General features: G+C 29.8%; 1 protein-coding gene and 1 long non-coding RNA gene across 5 annotated transcripts; both read left to right on the top strand.

Moving 5' to 3' along the window:
• The first annotated feature begins 1,220 nt into the window (after positions 1-1,220).
• Positions 1,221-12,259, top strand: hig (locomotion-related protein hikaru genki). Of its 2 annotated transcripts, none has more exons than XM_088187599.1 (10): positions 1,221-1,505; positions 7,189-7,280; positions 7,350-7,452; positions 7,534-7,619; positions 8,569-8,728; positions 9,025-9,198; positions 10,119-10,238; positions 10,318-10,461; positions 10,854-11,063; positions 11,916-12,259. In XM_088187599.1, exons 1-10 carry the CDS (start codon positions 1,370-1,372, stop codon positions 12,125-12,127), a joined length of 1,437 nt encoding a protein of 478 aa, XP_088043725.1. In that variant the 5' UTR covers positions 1,221-1,369; the 3' UTR covers positions 12,128-12,259. The 2 variants fall into 2 exon arrangements, with proteins under 2 accessions (XP_088043725.1, XP_088043724.1); XM_088187598.1 differs by having other exon boundaries at positions 7,531-7,619.
• Positions 12,260-15,132: 2,873 nt separating this feature from the next.
• On the top strand, positions 15,133-20,835 carry LOC148234228 (uncharacterized). 3 transcript variants are annotated; one of them, XR_015810057.1, is made up of 5 exons: positions 15,133-15,216; positions 17,131-17,183; positions 17,253-17,319; positions 17,399-17,497; positions 19,138-20,835. It is a non-coding gene; the product is annotated as an uncharacterized LOC148234228 (long non-coding RNA). The 3 variants fall into 3 exon arrangements; XR_015810058.1 differs by lacking the exon at positions 15,133-15,216 and adding an exon at positions 15,893-16,021; XR_015810056.1 differs by lacking the exon at positions 19,138-20,835 and having other exon boundaries at positions 15,145-15,216; positions 17,399-17,590.
• The last annotated feature ends 983 nt before the right edge of the window (positions 20,836-21,818 follow it).

Raw genomic sequence — 21,818 nt, 5'->3', positions numbered from 1 at the left:
TGGGGAAGGACACGCGCACCGCAGCACAGTCTCATTTGCAATTAGGTGGTGTCTGCTTAAAAAGAATATAATTTAAAACGACACTACACTACAAAACATGCGACAAAATATGACATATTTCATGAGGATTTGCGAAAGAAAAACTCTAGGAGCAGTTCACCCAAAACGTCAAAAATCAATAAAACACAACACCGAAAAATCAACAAAAAATATGCTTGTTTTTAGTAATTAAAATATAAGCATTGTTAGAGAAAGTTTTCAAGCTAGTCAAAGTATAGCTGAAGAAGGAAACCCATTTATTGTCTCAAAATTATTATTATTTTTAAAGCACATATTGTGCTTACTGTCCACTTTTGGTCTAAAGCAACAGATTAGGTGGTCGATACTTTTAATTTATTGTTTTTTTTTAATTAGTAAATATAATTTAGTAATTACATTATTAACGAATTATATTTTTAAACCTTGTCCTTTATTTCTATGTAATTTTATTTTCGTAAGTTAATCATTATTATATACATATATATTATTTACAATCAATCATTAGTTAAATTTGTACACATTTAAATATATTACAATACATTTTACTTTAATTAAAAAATCTGATCCTAAAAACACATTTATTTATTATTAACCTCAATGCTCATACTTTACATTTGCATGCGATATATCTATGTGTGTGTGTAGTAGTTGAGTATTTATATATTCGTCGGTGAATCCCCTATACCGTAAACATATATATTTATAGTGGTATTTCCAAATCATATCAAATCATAACATAAACAATTTTAATAAGAGTATGGCATATATTATACTAGCGGACCAGGCAATGCTTCGCTATTGCTAAATTTAAGTATATACATACATATGTATATAAAGTTCGATATAAATTGTATTTATTTAATTCATATACATATATGTATGTACATATATTAAACTTGTTGAAGTGTGCTAGTTACTTAGCTGGATTAACATAAAATGATGTGCATTACATACTTGTATAATTTGCTGCAAAGTTTTGATAATACATATATAATAAATCATTTAAGACCTCTTGATTATTAATAATTTTAGAAAAAAGTATTTTAGTAAAATCAACTTCAAGCTTTAAGAATCGTTTGTTACCACTGCTATACAACATCAAGTCATACGGTACCTTCGAGACTTTTCTCCTCCATGCGCTTTGAAGAGCGATAGGGGTTTGTTGGGGGGAGTTATTTAGATTCTGCGCAATGGACCGCCAGCTGTATGCCGATCTGTCAGCAGATGCGCAGTTGGGCCACAAAGCCGCCCACAGGCGACGCAAAACAAACGAGGCAGCTTAGGATGACAACTATGTCAATCGCAACGAATACATGGTGATCGTCGAGACATGCGAAATAATATGAGAGCATGCGAATTGCTCGTTTTCGTGCTGTGCGTTGCCAAAACGATCAACATGCCCACGGAGGACACGAACAGCACAGCTGCTGTCACGATGTCTACTTTAGAGACAACCACGGTTACAGGTAGATTTCCTAATCTAATAATCGAGACTTAACGCTTAAAATACATAATAGACCCCAATATTGAGCAATAGGTAGGTCAAGGGTTCGATTCCCAAATTGTACTTTTAAACTATATGTTGTAGAAACACTTATTTTTTTAATCATACAAATGTTTTTTTATTAGAAAAATAAGCAAATAATCTATGAAGTCTAAATAAATAAAAATATAATTTCACAGAATATTTTATAAGTTATAAAATATTTATTACCTTGAAATATTTTTTTCTTAAACCTTGCTTCAATGTATCATATTTTTAGGTAACTAAGAACTGAAAAAGTTTTAACAATTGCAGACGAAGAAACAATAAAATATTATTATACATAAATAACATCATTATAGAGCTTCGATATCGATGTTTAATTGTAAATTATACATACAAAATCTAAAATAAAAATATTTTCTAAGAAGTTTCCTGATATGTTTACTACTATTTTTATTTTACGCAGTATAATTCTTGGCTGAATATCTTATTCTTTTTTTTATTTTTTTTTTTAAAGCTCAAATTTGATTTAATTGCAATTATATTTAATTGCAATTCAGAAAAAATATATTCGACATTTAATTTAATTAAGGAAACTAAAAGCTAATTGGTCCTAAATATATGCACTTTACTAATGACTGATTTGGAAAAAGTTTATCATACGTTTTCAAAGTCTCTATGGTGACCATAATGTACACGTCAAGTTTTGATGTTACAGTCAAATTATTGTTTGTATGGACCCCATACATTAATCATGTATCGGTGATTGTACCTAAGAATGTTGTTGTCTAGGACTTAGTGAAAGTTGTGATAATATGTAGTAAAACTACTAGGTAATATATTTATTAGTTTATATTAAAAATTATCACAAATTTAAAAAAATAAACATCAGGAAAAAACATAATTAAATTGCTTCTTAGTATATTTTCTTAACTTATATTTTTTGCAGGAGCCAGCAGTAATTTGTCATCATACTAGCATTCCATTTTCTTTGAAAACAGTCTTTCACCCGATTCGTTGCTTACTGCCCCCAGATTTTCCGGAAAAAAGTCAAAATGCGAATCGAGAAACTTAATTTTAAGTGAAATTTTTGCACCTATTTTCTGGTAACAGACTAATAACTGTTTCACTAAATCAGCATAGTTAGGGTAATTATTATTACCTAGAAAGCCTTACATTCAGTGGCGTAGCTAAGGTATGTGCCGCCCAGGGCGATCCTTAAAATTGCCGCTACCCCCCCCCATACATTTTTCCTGCCTCATAAAATCAGCATTTCTTAAAATAATAAATTGGTTAATATTAAGTTCTTGTTATTCGTGGATTTATATATGTTTTAGTGCATTCAGGGTTAAGAACCACACTAGACGATCCCATCGCGAATATGCCGCCCCCGAACAAGAGCCGCCCGGGGTGGCCTGCCCCTCCGCCCCCCCATAGCTATGCCACTGCTTACATTACATCTCTGAATGACTTCCAGATAGCTAACTGTACTAACAGTAGTAAGGTGGTTTTTGAATTAATTGTCCTGTAATATTTTGCGTATTTGTGGTCGAACAAAAATACCTTCTTTCGACTTTGCTTCTGAAATTTTTCGTAAGATATTGAAAACCAGTGCCATTTTTGTCTAACGCTTTCACAATTTTTTTCATTAGACCAATCTTTATGTGTAATGGTGATAAAAAAAACTTTCTTTGATTATACTAGTGGCTGAAATTTAATATTGTCTTTCCCAGGCACAAGTTCTGTTCTCTGGGGCCATGTTATTATTTTATAAAGTTTATGTATTTCTCTGCTATTTCATAAACACAAGAAGCAGCAATAATTCGTAAATCCTCCTTGCAAATCTAGCAGTAAGGCAATAACTATCAAGGGCAGCCGGTCAAATGAACGCCATGCGTCATAAGAGCGTTTACCAAAGTAGCGCTATAACAAAAAAGCGTGCGTCAAATGCGCAGTCATATGAGCGCTTTAAAAAAGAGAGCACTTCATAAGAGCGCAAAAATACTTGGAGAAAATCAAGTAATAAATATTTTAGGAATTATGTATATAACATATAAGTAAATTGTGAGAAATTTATAAAGAATTAAAATTCACGAGATATAGGTGGTAAAATTAGTATTTTATGTGCCAGAACGTAATGACGATTAAAATGATTAGCCAATGAAAACATTATTATTTATTAATTATTACATACATACGAAAGTATGGCTCTCCATCCCCATACGTACGATACATATATTTTTACTAAAATGAAACGCTGATGAATGAATTTATCATTAGATTTGCTCTATAGTGCTTCATTCAATTGACAAATATATATCGACTCGACTTGCAATGAATGCGTAAAGTTATAGGGCAGGTATAGACTTTTTTTTTGCTATTTGACGCCAGACATTTTTTTTGCTATTTGACGTAAACAAATACAAATAAAAATATCGTGAAACTTTTTTCGATAACATAATTTTTAATTATATGCGATAAATAAAATATAATAATCAATTTTCACAGCATCGCGGTTGGTTTTTGGGTATCTATTTTAGACGACTACACTCTCGAATAACGACTGAGTACGAATATTATATATATGTTTCAGTTAATTAAACGAATATTGTTTTATATATTAAACTGTAAAAACAATAATCTATTATTAATCATACACATATGACATATGTTTGTATATCGAAAATTTCCATATCTATGGTCAGAAATGTGCCACTACGTTAGATTAATCATAAAATATCACTTAAACAGTTTGATTTTTTTATTCAAGAATTTAAGAGAGTTACCCGATATCATAAAACATTTAGGCTTAAGTCGGTAATTTTATTATAAATACCTACCTGATAAATGTTTATTGTGGGCCCTTACGCGAATTTTTTTTATGTTGTGAGCCTTGGAAACTACTGTGAGAACAAACTTTTGGAAATTCCAAAAATCGCATATTTTACAGTTATCTATTTTAAATTAAATAGGATAGTTATACATAAATATTATAACACAGAACTAGCGCTGATAAGTGTTTATCGTGGGTTTGGCCCTTTACGCGATTTTTTTATATTTTGCGACTAATAAATTACTGTGAGAACAATCTTTTGGAATTTCCAAAAATCGCATACAAAACCGTTATCTATTTTGAACTGGATAAAGTAGTTATATATAAATATAATAACCCAGAAATAGTGCTGATAAATGTTTATCGTGGATTTTTCCCTTAACGCGAAATTTTTTTATGTTTTGAGCCTTGGAAATTAGTGTGAGAATAAACTTTAGGAATTCACAAAAATCGCATTTTACAGTTATCTATTTACAGCTAGATAGGGTAGTTATATATAAATATAATAACTCATAACTAGCGTTCGCAAAAAGTTTCGTTGCGTCTTTGAAAAGTATAAAATAAATAAAATACCACGAATGACTTACAACTATCTATAAGGATTAATCTTCTTAATAGATAACAATTTAATCTATAACAGTTTTTCAATGTGCGTGCCGCCGAATAGTTTTTGGAGTTTAGCGAATATGTAAGATAAGGGAAAATAATATGCTATCAATAACCAGGTAAATAGGCCATACCAAGGAACCGGACAAAATAATAGATTATTAGACAGATTACTATTTGTTTCTAACTGTTCTATTTGTATAAATACTACCGTTTTTGAAATGGACAAAGCACGAAATTCACAAAAAAATACTTTTATCGTAATCGCGAAAAATTAAGGTCTCTAGGAATAACACATTAAAACTAAATATCAGACTAAAAAAGTATTTAAAAAAAATCATACTGATTCACCAATTACTACTTTAGTTTTAATATCGTAAAAATAATTTTAAACAAGTGCGTATCGTCCGTGTCATTCACCAATGTCATGCATTGTTATGCACCTGGACAGCGGTGAATTTTTTTGTAAAGGGTTACAATTAGGTATTTAAAAAATCATAAGTAGCTCCCTCTTTGATAATTATACAATATGATTAAAAGGAATTTAGCAAAATTAATGTTTTAACCCTTTGCAATCACATTTATTTTCAGATGATTTTATTTATCTTACACTTAGCTCTTAAAATTTATATTGTGCTTGTTTTCGCCTTTCACGATAAAATGTAGTTGTCTAAAATAAATGAAAAAAAAGTTCGGATGACCTTTGTATACCTGCCAAGTCCAGTCGATAATTATTTGTTAATTTAATGAAACATTACAGAACAAATGTAATGATAAATTCAAAATCAGCGTTTCATTTTAGTAAAAAAATATGTATATCGTACGTATGGGGATGAGGAGCCATACTTGAGTAAGTACGTAATAATTAATAAATAAGAATGTTTTCATTGACTAATCATTTTAATCGTCATTACGCTCTGACACATAAAATACTAATTTTACCGCCTATATCTCGTGAATTTTTTTTTTTGAAATTTCTCACAATTTACATATATTTTGTATACCTAATTCCTAAAATATTCATTACTTGATTTTCTCCAAGTATTTTTGCGCTCTTATGACGTGCTCTCTTTTGTCAAACGCTCATATGGCTGTCTGCGCATTTGACGCACGCTATTTTGTTACAGCGCTTCTTTGGTAAACGCTCTTATGACGCAGCGCTTGTAATGCAGCGCTCTTTTGACGCACGCCTATTTGTCCGCGCTCATTTGTGACGTTGGCACTTTCAAGCCTCCACAAATATTCCATTGGAAATCATTTTATTTTATTAAATTCGTCGAAAAAGACAAACTATCATAGGATTCTTTCATATCGACCGCATGAGCTATTGGAATCGATGGTTTTTTATCACCACTGTGGAGCAAAACTACTTTTAGTTGAATCTATGAACAGACACCTGGATCATAATCTTCGTTAATTTCTTTGAATAATCCACGTATATCATAGCAATAACAAACCAATGCAAAATTGAAAAATTATAACTTACAAATATATTTATAAAATACATATACCAATCTTGAACTAAAAAATCTGACATGTTAGATTTTTCTGTTTACGAATTTAAATTTATCTCTGCATATTGCATTAAGATCAGGTATTGTTATGCAAGTTACAAAGTTGCAAAATGTTGGCCAGTGTTTTCCAATTTTTTTTAATGAAAATTGGTTGTTAGCAAAACTATCCACCTTATCGAAAAATACAAAGTTATATTTTACCTGTACCTATACCTGTGTACTTATTTTCGAGAATTTATCGAAAATAAATTCAAATCAATAATTTTCATTTCTTGAAAAATTAAAACTATTGTTCCAATATAAATTAAAAATTGTTTAAATATTTTTTAATGTTTTACAACTGCTATATTTGTTTATACTGATGCATAAGAAATGGTTGGTTCATTGGCAAATGTCTAGGGACTTTTCATAGAAGGAATACATAAAATGTTCCTGTCAGTAAGCCTGCATTATTATAATGACATACTATATATTACATATATTTTTTATCTATTAAGAATTTTCTAAATAATCGAGAAGAGAAAGTAAGAATTATTTTTTCTCGATAAATGAAAAACATTGATAAACCAAAATGCCTAATTATATCAAACCCAATATATACTATTCCACTAGATTATAATTGATTACCTATTACACTTATTATGTAATTGGCAGTTAAATTAGATGTTTTATATATAATAATACTATGAATTTCCCTTATCTGTCTCTAGAGCCCGGCAAATGCACATTACCCGAAATCGTCGTCAATGGGTCAGATTTGGACAAGTCTCAGTACCAATCTGATTACACGTGGATAACTGAAGTATTTTATTAGTTATTTTTATTTTAAAAAAATATCATGATTCAGCAATATATGTTTATTTGTAACAAGGTGAAGTTCCCAGGATTGATTGGTCCATTGCAGGAGAGGCTCATTTGCAAGATTAAATGCGTCGGAGGAAAATGGCTAGGACCTTTATGTGCTACTAACGAAGGTTATTAATTTTATAAAATAAATAATAAATCACTAAAACATTTCAACATATTTATATTGAAGAAATTCATTTTTTCAGAAGGACCCTTCCAGCCTGTATTCAGAGAGTGTTCTCTTCAATTAGACCATTCTTACTTGACGCTATCGTACAAGAACACAACAATCGAGGTCAGACTTGCATGATTATATTATAGTATGTTTTTCTCAATTATGTTATTTATTATTTACTTTTTGTTAAAAAATTAGTGAATCAAGATTTTAAAACATTTTTTGTGAAAATTTCAGGTTATAGTTTAGCTTTATGCTTTCTTCATATCCACATATTTATTATTTTAAGTTGTCTGTAAATGGTTGTATTAATTAAAGCTATTATTCATTAAGCTGTAAAATATTTTAGTATACCATTCCTTTAATACAATATGTACAAGAGGTACATATAATATATTATTTTAATAAATTGTATAATATATGCAAAATTAATATTAGACTACCTTATAATTATAATGTTTTATATAGATAAAGATTTTTGTATCTAAATTGCTATAGAAAATCAGTGCTCAATGCACTTTTTGGTATTAAAGTTATATATGTATAGGGTCTACTTTTGTACTTAATGATTACAAAAATAAATTTAGAAAAAAATAGATTGTAGCTATTTTTATACTGAACTTTTATTTTATTATTTTAAAAACTCTTAAAAGGAATCTTCAAAAGAATTCGATATGTATTCCATTGAAAATTGTAAAATACTTCAATTTCCTGTTGAAAATCTACAATATATGCTTGGAAAGTTCTAAGCAAATTTTTCAAGAAATATAAATATTATCCATTTTTATTTGCCTTAAATTCCTGTTGTATAAAATGTTATACTAGGATACGATTCCCTCGATTTGGTAAAGAATTTTTCTAAGTGACTGGTAGGGTATATTTAAAATCGTTTTTATGTGCCACCAAATTGAAACAAGATCACCGTTAAACACGTACATTGCTTATAAGTCTCCAAATTGTGTACATAATGAGTTTATAGTTTTATTAAAACATGAGCAAGAACGCAAGAACAGGAGCATTGAATAACTCACTTGTATTAATGTATTCATCATATTTTTTGTTTTAACAGTCAGAATCGAAATACGCTCATGGTTCTATAATACAAGCAAGGTGTAAAGAGTTAGGAACTTACAAGCTTCTTGGGGAAAATTCCATAACTTGCAGCAACGGAGAATGGAGCGGAAAATTACCAACTTGCATTCCCACTTCGATTCTCACCAATTTCACAGGTTAATCACGTTGTTTTATGGAATAGGGTGAGTCCACACTAACATATTATAGTTTTTCAATAAATATTATTAAGTTCCTTAGGATTTAAAGCTACAGTTTGTTTTATATATTTATAGAAAGCAACAATAAAAGTCTTAAACCATGTACTTTTAAATGCTTGGCACTTAATAAATTTTATATTTTATATTTTCTGATTTCATCCCATTTCCGTTTCGATTCCATTTTCATTGAATAACACTATCGCTATCGCACAAGTGCTACCAACGGGGATAATAATTTAGATGTTTATATGTAGAGGATGCTCCTCCGACCATATTAATAAACGTGCCATATGGATCTGCGTCTGTAGAACCATCAGGAGAACTATCAGTGTATCCGGATTCAACCGTCTATTTAGATTGCGTAGTAGTGCGACAGACTGGAAATCCAGAGTGGTCTTCGACAGCCAGTTTTCACAGGCATCGAATAGGTAAAATATAACTATATATGTACATATAATACTATTTATTGATGCAACTCACCTCCATGCCTTGAATTAATTAAGTATAGAGTATTTATTTATTTTAGGACCATTTACAAAGAAATTAAAATATTATTATTCACTTTCAATTAAAAATTATCACAATATTAAAATTTACAAACAAGATTTAAAAATGTTTTAAAATAAAATTACAAAAGTATTTCCTATACATATAAGTAATATAAAGTTACATCAAATACATATAAGTAATATAAAGTTAAATCTAGATTAATTTTGCAAAGTCTGAGTTTGCTAACAAAACTCGAAATACTGGTTCTTTTAGTTTATCGTTTACAAAATACAAATATTGATTCAATGGATTTAATTGAAGTTGATTGCTACAATGAATTTGGTAGTTAAACATTAAACAATTAAAATGTTTTCCTTAATATTTTTTTTAATATAATATTCAAAATATTCTTTGGTCTGGAATAATCTACGTCTGAAATAAACAGTGTGCGCAAAATTCGTGTCCGGAAAAACCCGAGCACCATATTTTCGAGTCAATGTCGTTTGACATACTATGCATATCTTACGACATGCACTTCAGTCTTTGGTCCGAGCTTAAACTAATAAAAATATACTCGAATCAATCGATAATTTAAAACAATGCACTAGTGTTTCAATGAACTGTCGCATATCTATGCTATATTTAACTCCATTGATTATGGCTTCTAAATGTATAGAAACAAATTAAAATTCTGATGTGGTTGTCTTATATATAATTGTTCTAAGCTGCTTCCGGTTCCGGAATAAAATGAAAAAATTTATGTTCAATTTTCTACTATGTAAATTATATCACCGATCAAAATCGGTGTATATATAATAATTTTTAATTTTTAATTGAATATAAATATATTATTTTGCAGTGAGCGAGAAAGATTCGCCATATAGGCTAATACTTGCTCACATGACTACCCAAGACTCTGGAATATATACTTGCGCTACTTTGAATGGAGTTACAAATAGCATTAACATACATGTTGTTGGTAAGTTTATTTTTATTTCTTTATTTATACATCTTGTAATCCAATATTTTTGCCGAAAACTTTTATTGATAATTAATAGGTATGCAATGCGAGCCGATGGAAATAGAGTCGAGTATTCTGACGTACTCGAGCGAAGGTAACAATTTGGGCCAAGTGATCAGATTTTCGTGTCCAATTGGATATCGGATAAACGGCACAGCGAACGTCACATGTCAGGGATCTGGTAAGAAACGACAGATTATTTAGTTAAGTCATTGCAATGCGGTAATATAATTAATATATATTATTTTTAATCTACATCTGAAACACATACGAGCGTTAAAGTAGTAACAGTACTCAGACAAATAATTGGAAATTTAGCTTCAATCAAGTAATAATTTATTAAAATAATAATTTAAACAATCGGTAGAAGTCGACACTACTTCTGGGAATATGACTTAATCTATTGATGTATAGGCCCAGAAAAATACTAATAAGGCTACGATGAGAAGATATAATGTTTAGCTATGCGTCTAGCATGAAAGTAACTGTTGCGCGAGTTATTGTTGATTAAGTAATATGTGGAATTTACGTATCCATTTTGTTGCTCAAATCAGTAATGTTATCAAATTATAGGACAATGGTCTACATCTCCCCCACAATGCACTAGAATTATGTGTCCTCGTTTAAAATGGCCGAGCTCTCATCTTTCTCTGGTGGAACACAACGCTACATATGGTGGAAGAGCAGTTTTTAGATGTGCTTGGGGGTACAAATTGGCTGGACCTCCCGGCATAGAGTGCGATAAAGATGGAAACTGGACAGGACCTCCACCCACATGTTTAGGTATTGTTAAATGTCATACAAAACCATCTAAAAGATGTAAACTTAAAAACAGCTATGCGGCTCGCATTCGAAAAAAGGACCGTTGAGGAATTTCTATTTACTTTATTTTATAAATAAAAAGATATGTACTAAAATGTTCAAATCTCTTTTATTAAATGAACTTAACTATAAATTGATTCAATTTTTTACTAAGTAAAATTTAGCTTTAATTTTTTTAATCACAACAAAGGCAAAACTTGGTTCAACGACCAGACATTTCCATAGACCTGCCTCAATTATGCGGCCACAGTAAAATTTCACGCGAGAAGCACTGCTCTAGAACCTAAAACTGAATATTTGGATTGCCAATGATCAATATTTGAAAAAATGCTTAGCGACTTAAAACTTTCTGCGATAACTTGTAGAGTCGTATTTCAGCACTTATATTAACAAAAACTGTATTTGAAGAAATTATTTAATCGAAAAATATAATTTCATTGCTAATTGATGAATCATCCACCACAAAAATAAAACACCCTCATTGTGTATGTTAGATGTTGTATCGAAAGTGTAAATTCAGTGATTAATTTATTCATGGATTTGATTGAACTTGAAAACGTAGCGGCTAAAGAAATATTTGAATCCTTACTCCAATGTATGATTTTTATCGGATGACTTTAACCCCTTTTTTTAAACGCCTGTCGCCTCGAAAAGAAAAATATACACACAGTGGTACAAATGTGAGAACAAAGATGAGCTCAACCGAAAATAAATAGCACGTGAATTCCAAACATTGTTATTATGTTTTAACTCATTAATAATTTAAAAAAATTAAAATCATTGATGTATATTAATAAGTTATATTTTTTGCAGCTATCCAATGTCCGTTGCCACTGCTGCCCGTGAATGGTCAACTAGCTGAATGGGTCAATATACCATCCAACGGAATGTACGGAGTCGGAGATTTAGTTCAGTACAAATGCAACAATGACTATAACCTCCATGGAGAAGCTTCGATTGTATGCACAGAAACTGGCTTTTGGTCTCATCCGCCACCTTTCTGCCGAAACAATACACAAAAATAAAGTTACGTGCAATATGTGTAATATACTCATCAAGACTTGAATCAGTTGTCACTTTAAAATGTACCTGTATAAGTAGAATGTTTCTTACACTATGTAACAAAATTATGTTTATTATAAAATTTGTCAGTGAAAGTAATATTGTTATAGTACTTACACCTCGAATGCTGACAACTAAAAAGGTGATTTTTAAATATAGGACGAAATGCGCGTAAAACTGTTTGTAAATAAAGTTCGATAGAAATTTTGTGAGAGTTGTAAGAAAACGCAGAAAAATATTTTTACAATTACTTTCTAACACATAAAAAATATATATTAGAGTTGTTCTATCTTGATTAAAATTGATAAAAAACTTAAAAATATATACGTCATTTAATATGACAAATTTATTTTGCTAATAATTAATTTTATTTTTAAATTAAAAAGAAAAAATGCCTTAACCGTTAATTAAAAAAGTAAACTATCAGAAACCAAACTAATGATTAATGCTTTTATTATTTTATGAATTATTTATTATTATTTTAAAATTTGGAGCGAAAATTTGCTCAGGGAAATTAGTTTATTATTTACAATAAAATAAAAAATAGGTTGAAAATCATATTAAATATAGTAACACATTACGACTAGAGTTCCCAAATATTCGTTTTTCGACTATTCGAATAGCAAATAATATTAAGGTTATGAAAAGTTAAAAAATACAGTTTAAACAATGAATACATATAATACATGAAAAAATATTGATTTTAATTTAAAAAAATATTAACATCATTTATTATTTTACACAGGCTTTAAATAATCATTATTTATTAATTATTATTATTTGAAGAGATAAAAATAAAATCAATACCAGCCACTGAAAAAATCCACAGCTGCACAATATTACTAATTTCTGGAATTTAGGCAATCACAAAGAGATTTTTCTTCATTATTTTGTTTTTTGATAATTTGTTGTAAAGGCCATGGCTGTAACATAAAGATAAATTTTACAAATCGAAAAGGGCACAATTGGACTGAAAATATTGCGGTGGTACATCGAAGATAAAATGACTAAGTTGTTGTAATACACAAACACTAAGTTAGTCATTTTAGAAATATTACATAACTGTATATTTAGAGTTGATCGGTTTTTAGGGTTTTTAGGAAATAAAAACTTTAAATATTCTTCTAGACAGATATATTCGGTATTAGATTATTCGAATAATTTTATTGTCTCTAAATACGATTACGTTATATTGTTTTAATTCCTAACTATTATTTATTTATACGCAATACAGCATTAAATTACACTAAAAAGAATTAAACTAGAAAACAATTACATAGTTTTTGCATAGAAAAATGGGATTTAATTACACATTTTTGTGTTTGACTTTTATTATTTCGCTGAAACAATACACATATTTTTCACTTAGAATTTTATAAATCATAAAATATGTATCAGTATATAAGAACATTTTGTTACATAGTGTTATATATGGCTAGAAATATTTTATTACTATACTCTCAAAAATAAGATCTGTTTATTTTAATGTCTATCCTTAAAAATATTATAATGTGTAAACAGATATTAGATCAGTTGTATAAAATGTTAATATGTAATAATATGTATAATAAATGTTGAATATTTTATTGTTGTAAAAAATATTGTATAAAAAAAATTATAATACATAAAAAATAGGTATCATTATTTTCAAATTGCTATTCAAAATTATTTACACAAATGTTACTTCAAAAACAGTATTTATAGAGTGAATAATATTATTTGTTTTTTTAATCAATTTAACGAAAAATTCAATAGTTTTAAAAAATGGTCAGCAATTTTTATACAATTATTTAGTTTTTTTTTGCCCAATTGCTGATATTATAAAAACTAAAATGGCTAATATATTTTTAACCGCTAATGAAACTGTCACATAAACATGTAAACAAGTAAATTTTCGTAGTAGTAATAAAAAACACTCTTAATCTTTCAACTAATATAAACGCTGTTGATACTTGATAAATGTTTAACCCTAATTATAGAAAACTTCTGTATACCTGGTGAGGCTTGTCTAAAGCTATTTCACAGACAGGGTGCTGAAGTATGAGAACGGAGTTGACAAGCGCTTCCGCCAAATGACGACAGGCGTTCCGCAGGGGTCGGTGCTTGGACCATCGTACTGGAATGCGATGTACGACGAGCTACTACGAGTGACCATGCCAGACGCCGTCGAACTCATCGCTTTCGCGGACGACGTCGCGGTGGTTGCTATCTCACACAGGTTGCAGAAGAGGCGCTCTACGCAATTGGATGGATCACGCCTTATGTTGAATCAGATAAATTAATGCAGCCTTCAGAAGTAGAAAGATTCCCCACACTATAGACTTTAACTTAATAGATTATATTAGTTAGCAATGTTTATAATATAGCCATTGCTTCAAACTAGTATGATCTATTTAGATCCCGCAACATTTTTTATGAAGAAAAAAATACAAATTGGTTTTATTTTATTGTTTCTAAAAATAAATTATTTTTTGAATCAGGAATAAAAATTGTCTAGCATGTGGTGAATAATTGCATAAAAAGGTGGAGAATGTATAACTCAGTCAAAGTCTTACGTGTTTTAGTATTTAACTCATTTAACACACAAAGGTGTGTGCTGCCTTCCGCCGCCGTCACGTGAGTGTTACCAGAATCATTTTTATTGTGGAATTTGTATTTTTATTGTTGTTTTATTTTATTAAATTGTGTCTTTTGTTAATGATTCATATCTTCAATATTCATAGCTAAAATATGAAAAAAACTTCGTCTTCTACAAATAATATTGTTTTTGTTTAAATTACTTAAACGTTTTCTGTACGCATGTGTGTGTTTGCGGGAAACGATTTCATAATTAATAATAAATAAATTGCAAGAATCAAGTTTTTATTAAAAATGTATTATTTATTTCTTATTTATTTTATTTAAAAATTACATTTTTAATGTAAATTCGCTAATTTTACATTATCACCCCTGCTCGATAATAAATATTGTTTCGACCAAAAAAATATATTCGCCTAGCTCTCTGACAGATGTCTGGCATTGATCATGTCATTTCCGTGCTTTATTAAATCTGGTATGTATCATTATTTTAATAAAATATTTTTACAATTATAGCTCTTAAAATACAATATATTGAATACGACTAAAATATTAAATGATATGACTAGTTATCAATCAATAATTATAAAGTAATAGGAAGTTTCCAGGTGGCCTAGTTTATGCATAACATAATAAATATGCCTTCTCCAATTTTAAAAAGCATTGAAAGCTTTTAATGGAGTTTCGTGTCTTGCGGGCCCAAGACCCAAGTGCATGCTAATCTGCCACAAAGATTACTTCATAAAATATAAATATTATCTTATTAGTAATTCTGTCATGTTTTGGAGATTCATCGGCTTTAAGAGTTGCGGACAATTCACTCTGACAATGATTCATTATGATTGAAGTATGGTTGATGACTTTAGCGACGTATTTACTCTTATAGAAAAAGGGTGATAATTCGTCCGTCTTAAACTTTTAACCAGTCACCTTCTAAGTTGATCTACATATATATTACTATACATTTATATATATAAATGTCGGCAGGCCTAATTGGACTAGCTATACTTATCATCTGTGTAGTTCAAGACGTTCACTAATATATTATGCTTCTGGCTGGTTACAAAGTTCCTAAACACATAAGTCCAGATCGATATCGTCTATAATTTCTTTCCGATATTTTGTGTTCCGTGTTATCTAATCTGACATTACAATTTTCTGGAGTTTCAATTAAAATTATAAAAATACCTCTATGATGATTTTGCTGTCATTGTCTGCGTTGGATTCTCAATTCTTCCAGAGGATAGTTACTCTCACCACATTTCTGTTCCATCCTTAAGGTATTGTGCTTAGCTGCTAGTTTCATCTGTTCGGTGAACAGATTTAAGACGCTCTCTACTTGTTAATATGTTTAACACTTACATCTTTTAGTTCTGTCTTAAAGCCATCATAATCCATATGTTTATTGATATTTTCTTGTTTGTGATTTCATTTAATATGAGAATAACTTGCGAATGATTTAAAGATAGCTTATTACTCTATACATGCATAGTTTGTGGATAGTCCATTAAGATTGAAAAAATCTATAAAACCTGGCTTATTTTCGTTGTCAATAGGTTAATAGGTGGGTTGCTCTCCAGATAAAAAGCTGTATTTTAGCTCAGAAAAAGAGTTCTCGTCTTTTAGCAGTGATAATGTGGAAGCCCCAAAAAGTATGATTCACGTTGAGGTCACCTCCAGCAATGAACTTTTTACACAAGGATTTGAAAAATTCAATTTCAACTCATCAAAAGTTTATTAATAAGCGCTTCAACAGTTATTATGTTTCAAATATGAGCGAATAATGTGTAGTTATATATAGTTTTTTTCTGCATCAAGCATTAAAATCCTGTGCTTTTCTCCATATTATAATTGACTGAAAAGAGTTGAGTAATACTTTTTGCGAACATCAAAGCATTTGTCGATTATTTTATCACTGAGAGTTTCCTACAACATTAAGTGACACTAATCAGCTGATCTTAGATCTATGAAGTGAATCTCAATTTTAAACTTGTGCTTTTTCTATTGTCTGCCAAAATTAAAATATTTTTTTGTGTTTACTACATAATAAACTTATTGATTCCTTTTTTATAACTTTCTAAAGACAGCATTTGAACTACAATATCACTATTATATTTACTGTTGGAAGAGCACTTACTCGCGTCTCTATTGCTGACGTTTCGACCACCAACGTTGAGGTCATCGTCTTGGGTGTAGTTTGCACCTTATCATGGGCGCTCCAGACTTTTCAGCTTCGCCGGCGAATTGAAAACGGCGCAGTTGAAAAGTCTGCGAAGACTGTGTTAAGGTCTGAGATATATATAATGCGCTACCCTATTACATTCTCTTAAAGAAGATCAGACTTTATGTGGTAAAAAATCCTATATTTAATAAACAAATATATTTGCAGAACCAGGTGTCGAACACAATGAACAAAAATTTACTATACAATGCACAGTTAAGGTAAATTAAATAACTATTTTCATAAAACTTGAAAGCAATGTATTAATATAATATATTTTCATATTCTAGTGTGAATTTGAGGAGATTGATGACAACACTAAAAATGTTGCTGAATTAGATGACAAAATTGATATAGGTTAAAAATATATAGTAATATTGTTATTACATATTGTTTTCCTATTGTGTTATAATTATAAAATGATTTTTTTTTTCAGAAACACATGATGTTAAAGATATACTAACATCGGCTACTAATGACTACACCGATCTTAATAGAGATAAGCTCCCTTTGAAAATGGAAACAATTAAAATAGGTTACACAACTATATAAACATTACAAATATATATATATACAGTCGCGTGCAAAAAAAAACGCATCACTAAATAAGTCTCCATTGTTTTCTAATAGTTACCTATTGAGTTGACTGACAGCTTTCGTGAAAAAAATAATGCCGAATCGCTCACAATTAAGTGAAAATCAAAAAGCCTAAAATACACAAAAAAAATTATTGTATATTCGGCAACCTCATCTGGTGAAGATTGGCTGATATGTCGAATCTGCTTACGCGATACGCATAAAACAGCTGTAGATAAAGGTGTCCCAAAATTAACGCAAGATTTGAATTTGCCGTCATTTGTGCAGTAAATGTTGACAGCTGAGATTTTAGGGTTAATAAAAATAAATAATAATCATAAATAATCCTATCCTATGTACTTTATGATTCAATAAAAAAATAACAATCAAAGACTAAAAAATGTGTTTTCTATTTAATTCAAATCTTGCGTTAATTTTGGGACACCTTTATTACCAGCGAGTTCAATGATACAAAAGACAAACAAATATAGACACAATTTGTAGACGTCTCAGGGATGAAGGTCTCTTCGGCCGTATACTGCTAAAAAGCCATTATTGACCCAAAAAATGCGACAGAAACGCATGGAATGGACCAATCGGCCTGTAAATTGGATTTCTATCAATTGAAGGAGGGTGATGTTCTTCGATGAGAAAAAAAAAATTATTCTGGTCAGATGGAGCGCTTACGTTCGCCGTCGTAGTAGTGAAAAATACCGTGATTATTGTATCCAGCCAACTATGCAAAATAATGGAAGCCAAATGATCTGGGGATGCTTTTCGTATTTCGGAGTAGGAAGTATACACTTTATCAACGGAACGGTAAAGACGGCAGATTACAAAATCATCCTGAATTTTTTTTAATCCTTCGATGGAAGAGCACATGGTCTTCAATTTAGATTGAATCTTCATGAATGATTTTGCACCCTATCTTTGGGCGAAAATAGTCATTTATATTTTTTATAATCAATTCTATCAATGGCTTAGAAATGAGATTAAAAAATTAAAATAAAACTAATTATTTAATAAAAGATTTCAGATTATAAAGAAAAATGCAGAATTAAATGGTTCAACTGGCCCGGGAACAGCTTTGATTTTTGAACCCTATTGAAAATCTTTGGAAAATAGTAAAGAAGAATATTATAGTGCACAAATCATCTAGTGTATAAAAACTAAAAGAAATAATCGAAAAAGTTTTTTGTACAAAGAAATTGATTGAATCCTTGATTAATTAGGCATAATTATAAAAGACCTATTAGTAATGACGCAAGTTGTCTTTTTAAGTTTCTCTGTTTAAAAATAGTTTTTACATTTTTATGTGTAATACTTCAAAAAGCCTTTAAATAGTTGGAAAAAATTTACAAATTTATTTAAACTATAATATGATTTTAGTTTCATATGAAATATGACGATTTGGAAGGTGATGTGGGTTTTTTGCACGCGACTAAATATATATATATTGTATTTTTGGCAGAATTTAACACGATACTTAGCTTTTTGTGATATGAGAGCCTGCGTATCGTACCTTTTCCTTCTCGTGTTGAATTCTGTCTCGTGTTGTATTTTGTACATATTTTAAATAAAATATAATATATTTTTCAGAAACATGTGATACTTCAATTACCATTTATAATGATGTCAATGAAGACGATTCCACAAGGAATATGGATATTCATACAGATTCTTGCGGTTTTAAATGTAACAAATGTAATAAAGTATTGGTTAACAGATTTACTCTTTCACGACATATGAACATTCATAATGGTTCTCATAATTTTGAATGTAACAAATGTGAAAAAGTATTTAGAACAAAAGGAAACCTTACTCGACATCTGTATACACATATCGATTCATGTAATTTTGACTGCACCAAGTGTGAAAAAGCATTCAAAAATAAAGAGATACTTTCACGCCATTTGAAGATAATTCACTTTGGTTCTTATGAATTTGATTGTAGCGAATGTAAAAAAGCATTCAAAACCAAACATCAGCTTTCACAACATATGTATACCCATAGTAATTTATATAATTTTGAATGCAGCACATGTAAAAAAGCATACAAAAATAAAGAAACACTTTCACGTCATAAAAGAATAGTTCACAATGATTCTTATAATTTTGAATGCAACAATTGTGGAAAAGTATTTAAAAATAAGGAAAGACTTGCACGGCATATAAGCACTCATGAATTGCATAATTATAAATGTATCGTATGTGGAAAATCATTAAAATCAAAACTTTATCTTACCCAGCATATGAATATTCACAATGAATCATATAATTTTAAATGCAGTTATTGTGGAAAATTATTCAATAATAAAAGAAATATACAACGACATATAAAAACTCATAGAGTTTCTTATGACTATGAATGCAACGATTGTGGAAAAGCATTCAAACTTAAGGATGGTCTTAGACAACACATAGCATATACTCATATATTTTCCTCCAATTTCGAATGTAAAATATGTGGGAAATTATATAAAACTAAATATCAATATTCACAACATATGTATAGTCATAGCAATATTTTAAATTTTAAATGTAGCAATTGTACACAAGCATTTAAAACTAAACGTCAACTTTCACGGCATATGACTGATCATAATGAATCTTCTAATCCCGAATGTAGAGAATGTGGAAGAGCTTTTAAAACCAAAAAGAGCCTTTCGAGACATGTGTGTAAACTTTCACATTCTCATAAATGTAAATGTACTGAATGCAAAAATAAATAAAAAAAATTGAATAAAAGACTAATATGAAAAATAATTTACGACGGATACAATAATGTTTACCAGAATTAGTTATAGAAATTTAAGTTTGTTTTCATAGTATTTTGAATAATATTGATCTCGTTGTTAAATATAGTAACTTTTCTTATTTAAGTTACCTATTATCGAAAATCAGTGGATTAGAGACTGAAGTTACATACCGTCATCATAACTTCCTATTACCCATAATGTGGTATTAAGTATGCATTTAATACAGTGGTGCCTTATCATATGTTAAATTATTCGTATGTCAAATCAGTTTTCCCCATTGAAATGGATTAATAGCAATTGAAATGGTAAATACATACTACCTTAATTAATGATAAAGTTCAATTTTAAGTCACGAAATACGTTTTTTTGCTTAAATAGTCTATATAATTTAATTGTTCCAATGTACTTCGAATGCGAGAGATAACATATACTATTGATATAACATAAAATACAGGATATCCTGCAGTTGAATTATGAAATTTACAAGATACCCCATTATTACGTTATGAATCATTAAAATACAATGTTTTGAACTAAAGATGGCTTATTTTTCTTTAATATATCCTTTTACCTTAACATTATTATTTGTTATTTAAAATCCGACCATCATGGCTTGACAGGTTTTCTCAATGCGTCATTGTTTTCATACAAAAAAGTTTTATTCAACATTTCTTATACATATACATATTCAACTCAAACATATACATACACACATTTAAACAGTCATTATTATTAAAAATTCACACGAAATGTTAAATTATACCACAAACCTAAAATAGGATACATACATAAATATGATCTGTACTCCCTCTTGCTGATATCTGAGAAGTTGTCTTTGAATCCTCTTCAACAGTAAGGAGTGCTTCGCTTAACTAAAATTCCAAACAATGTAGCCATATTCGAAAGCGTTGTGAACTAGCGTATCGTACAGAACGCTACAAAATTGTTTTAAGTGAGCGAGCTCCAAATAATAAAGCTGAGTATCATCGCAAGCTTTGGTGGGGTGCGTACAAAATTTCCATCCTTGCTCGAACATCACTTTCGTCATGGTCGAAAGTATTTCTGCTTAAGACATTTCCACCTAAACTGTAAGAGAATTTCGCCGCACTTAACAATGCAGAAAGGTAGCCGGTTGTCAATTGACCACCTCCACAGCGACTCCAGGTCTTTTTGTAAAGAGCGGATCAGAATTTGTATAAATACTCTAAAACACTTCAGATCATCAACATATTATAAATTTAATATAGACAAAAAAACATAAGATGATTCGAATTAGATTGAATGTAGTAGTACTCCAGAATAAGCAGAATATTCATCAGAACGTAAACTACCATAGTTCATATACTGAAGGTAACAGGGCTGATTTACGCACTGTCAGTTGGAAGTTGACTGGCGGGTCACTGGTACTCTAGTCCACTGGCGCCTTACCATTTACACAGTGCCAGCAATTGAAAAAATTATTACACGTGATCCAGTCGAGCTTGGTTTACGGCGGCACTTTTGTAGCTTCTCGTTGGAGGC

This window comes from Plectrocnemia conspersa, unplaced genomic scaffold (assembly GCF_051122295.1).
Source record: "Plectrocnemia conspersa isolate PC_06_02 unplaced genomic scaffold, ASM5112229v1 ptg000006l, whole genome shotgun sequence".
Taxonomy (NCBI): Eukaryota; Metazoa; Arthropoda; class Insecta; order Trichoptera; family Polycentropodidae; genus Plectrocnemia; species Plectrocnemia conspersa.
The sequence above is the reverse complement of the archived record's forward strand: the minus strand, read 5'-3'. Positions and strand labels throughout refer to the sequence as shown.

Bases quoted from the DNA above. Each gene is read 5' to 3' on its own strand.
- hig (XM_088187598.1), top strand. From the start codon at position 1,370: ATGCGAAATAATATGAGAGCATGCGAATTGCTCGTTTTCGTGCTGTGC. The intron at 1,506-7,188 runs GTAGATTTCCTA...ATCTGTCTCTAG, and splicing joins AGAGACAACCACGGTTACAG to AGCCCGGCAAATGCACATTA. The intron at 8,729-9,024 runs GTTAATCACGTT...GTTTATATGTAG, and splicing joins GATTCTCACCAATTTCACAG to AGGATGCTCCTCCGACCATA.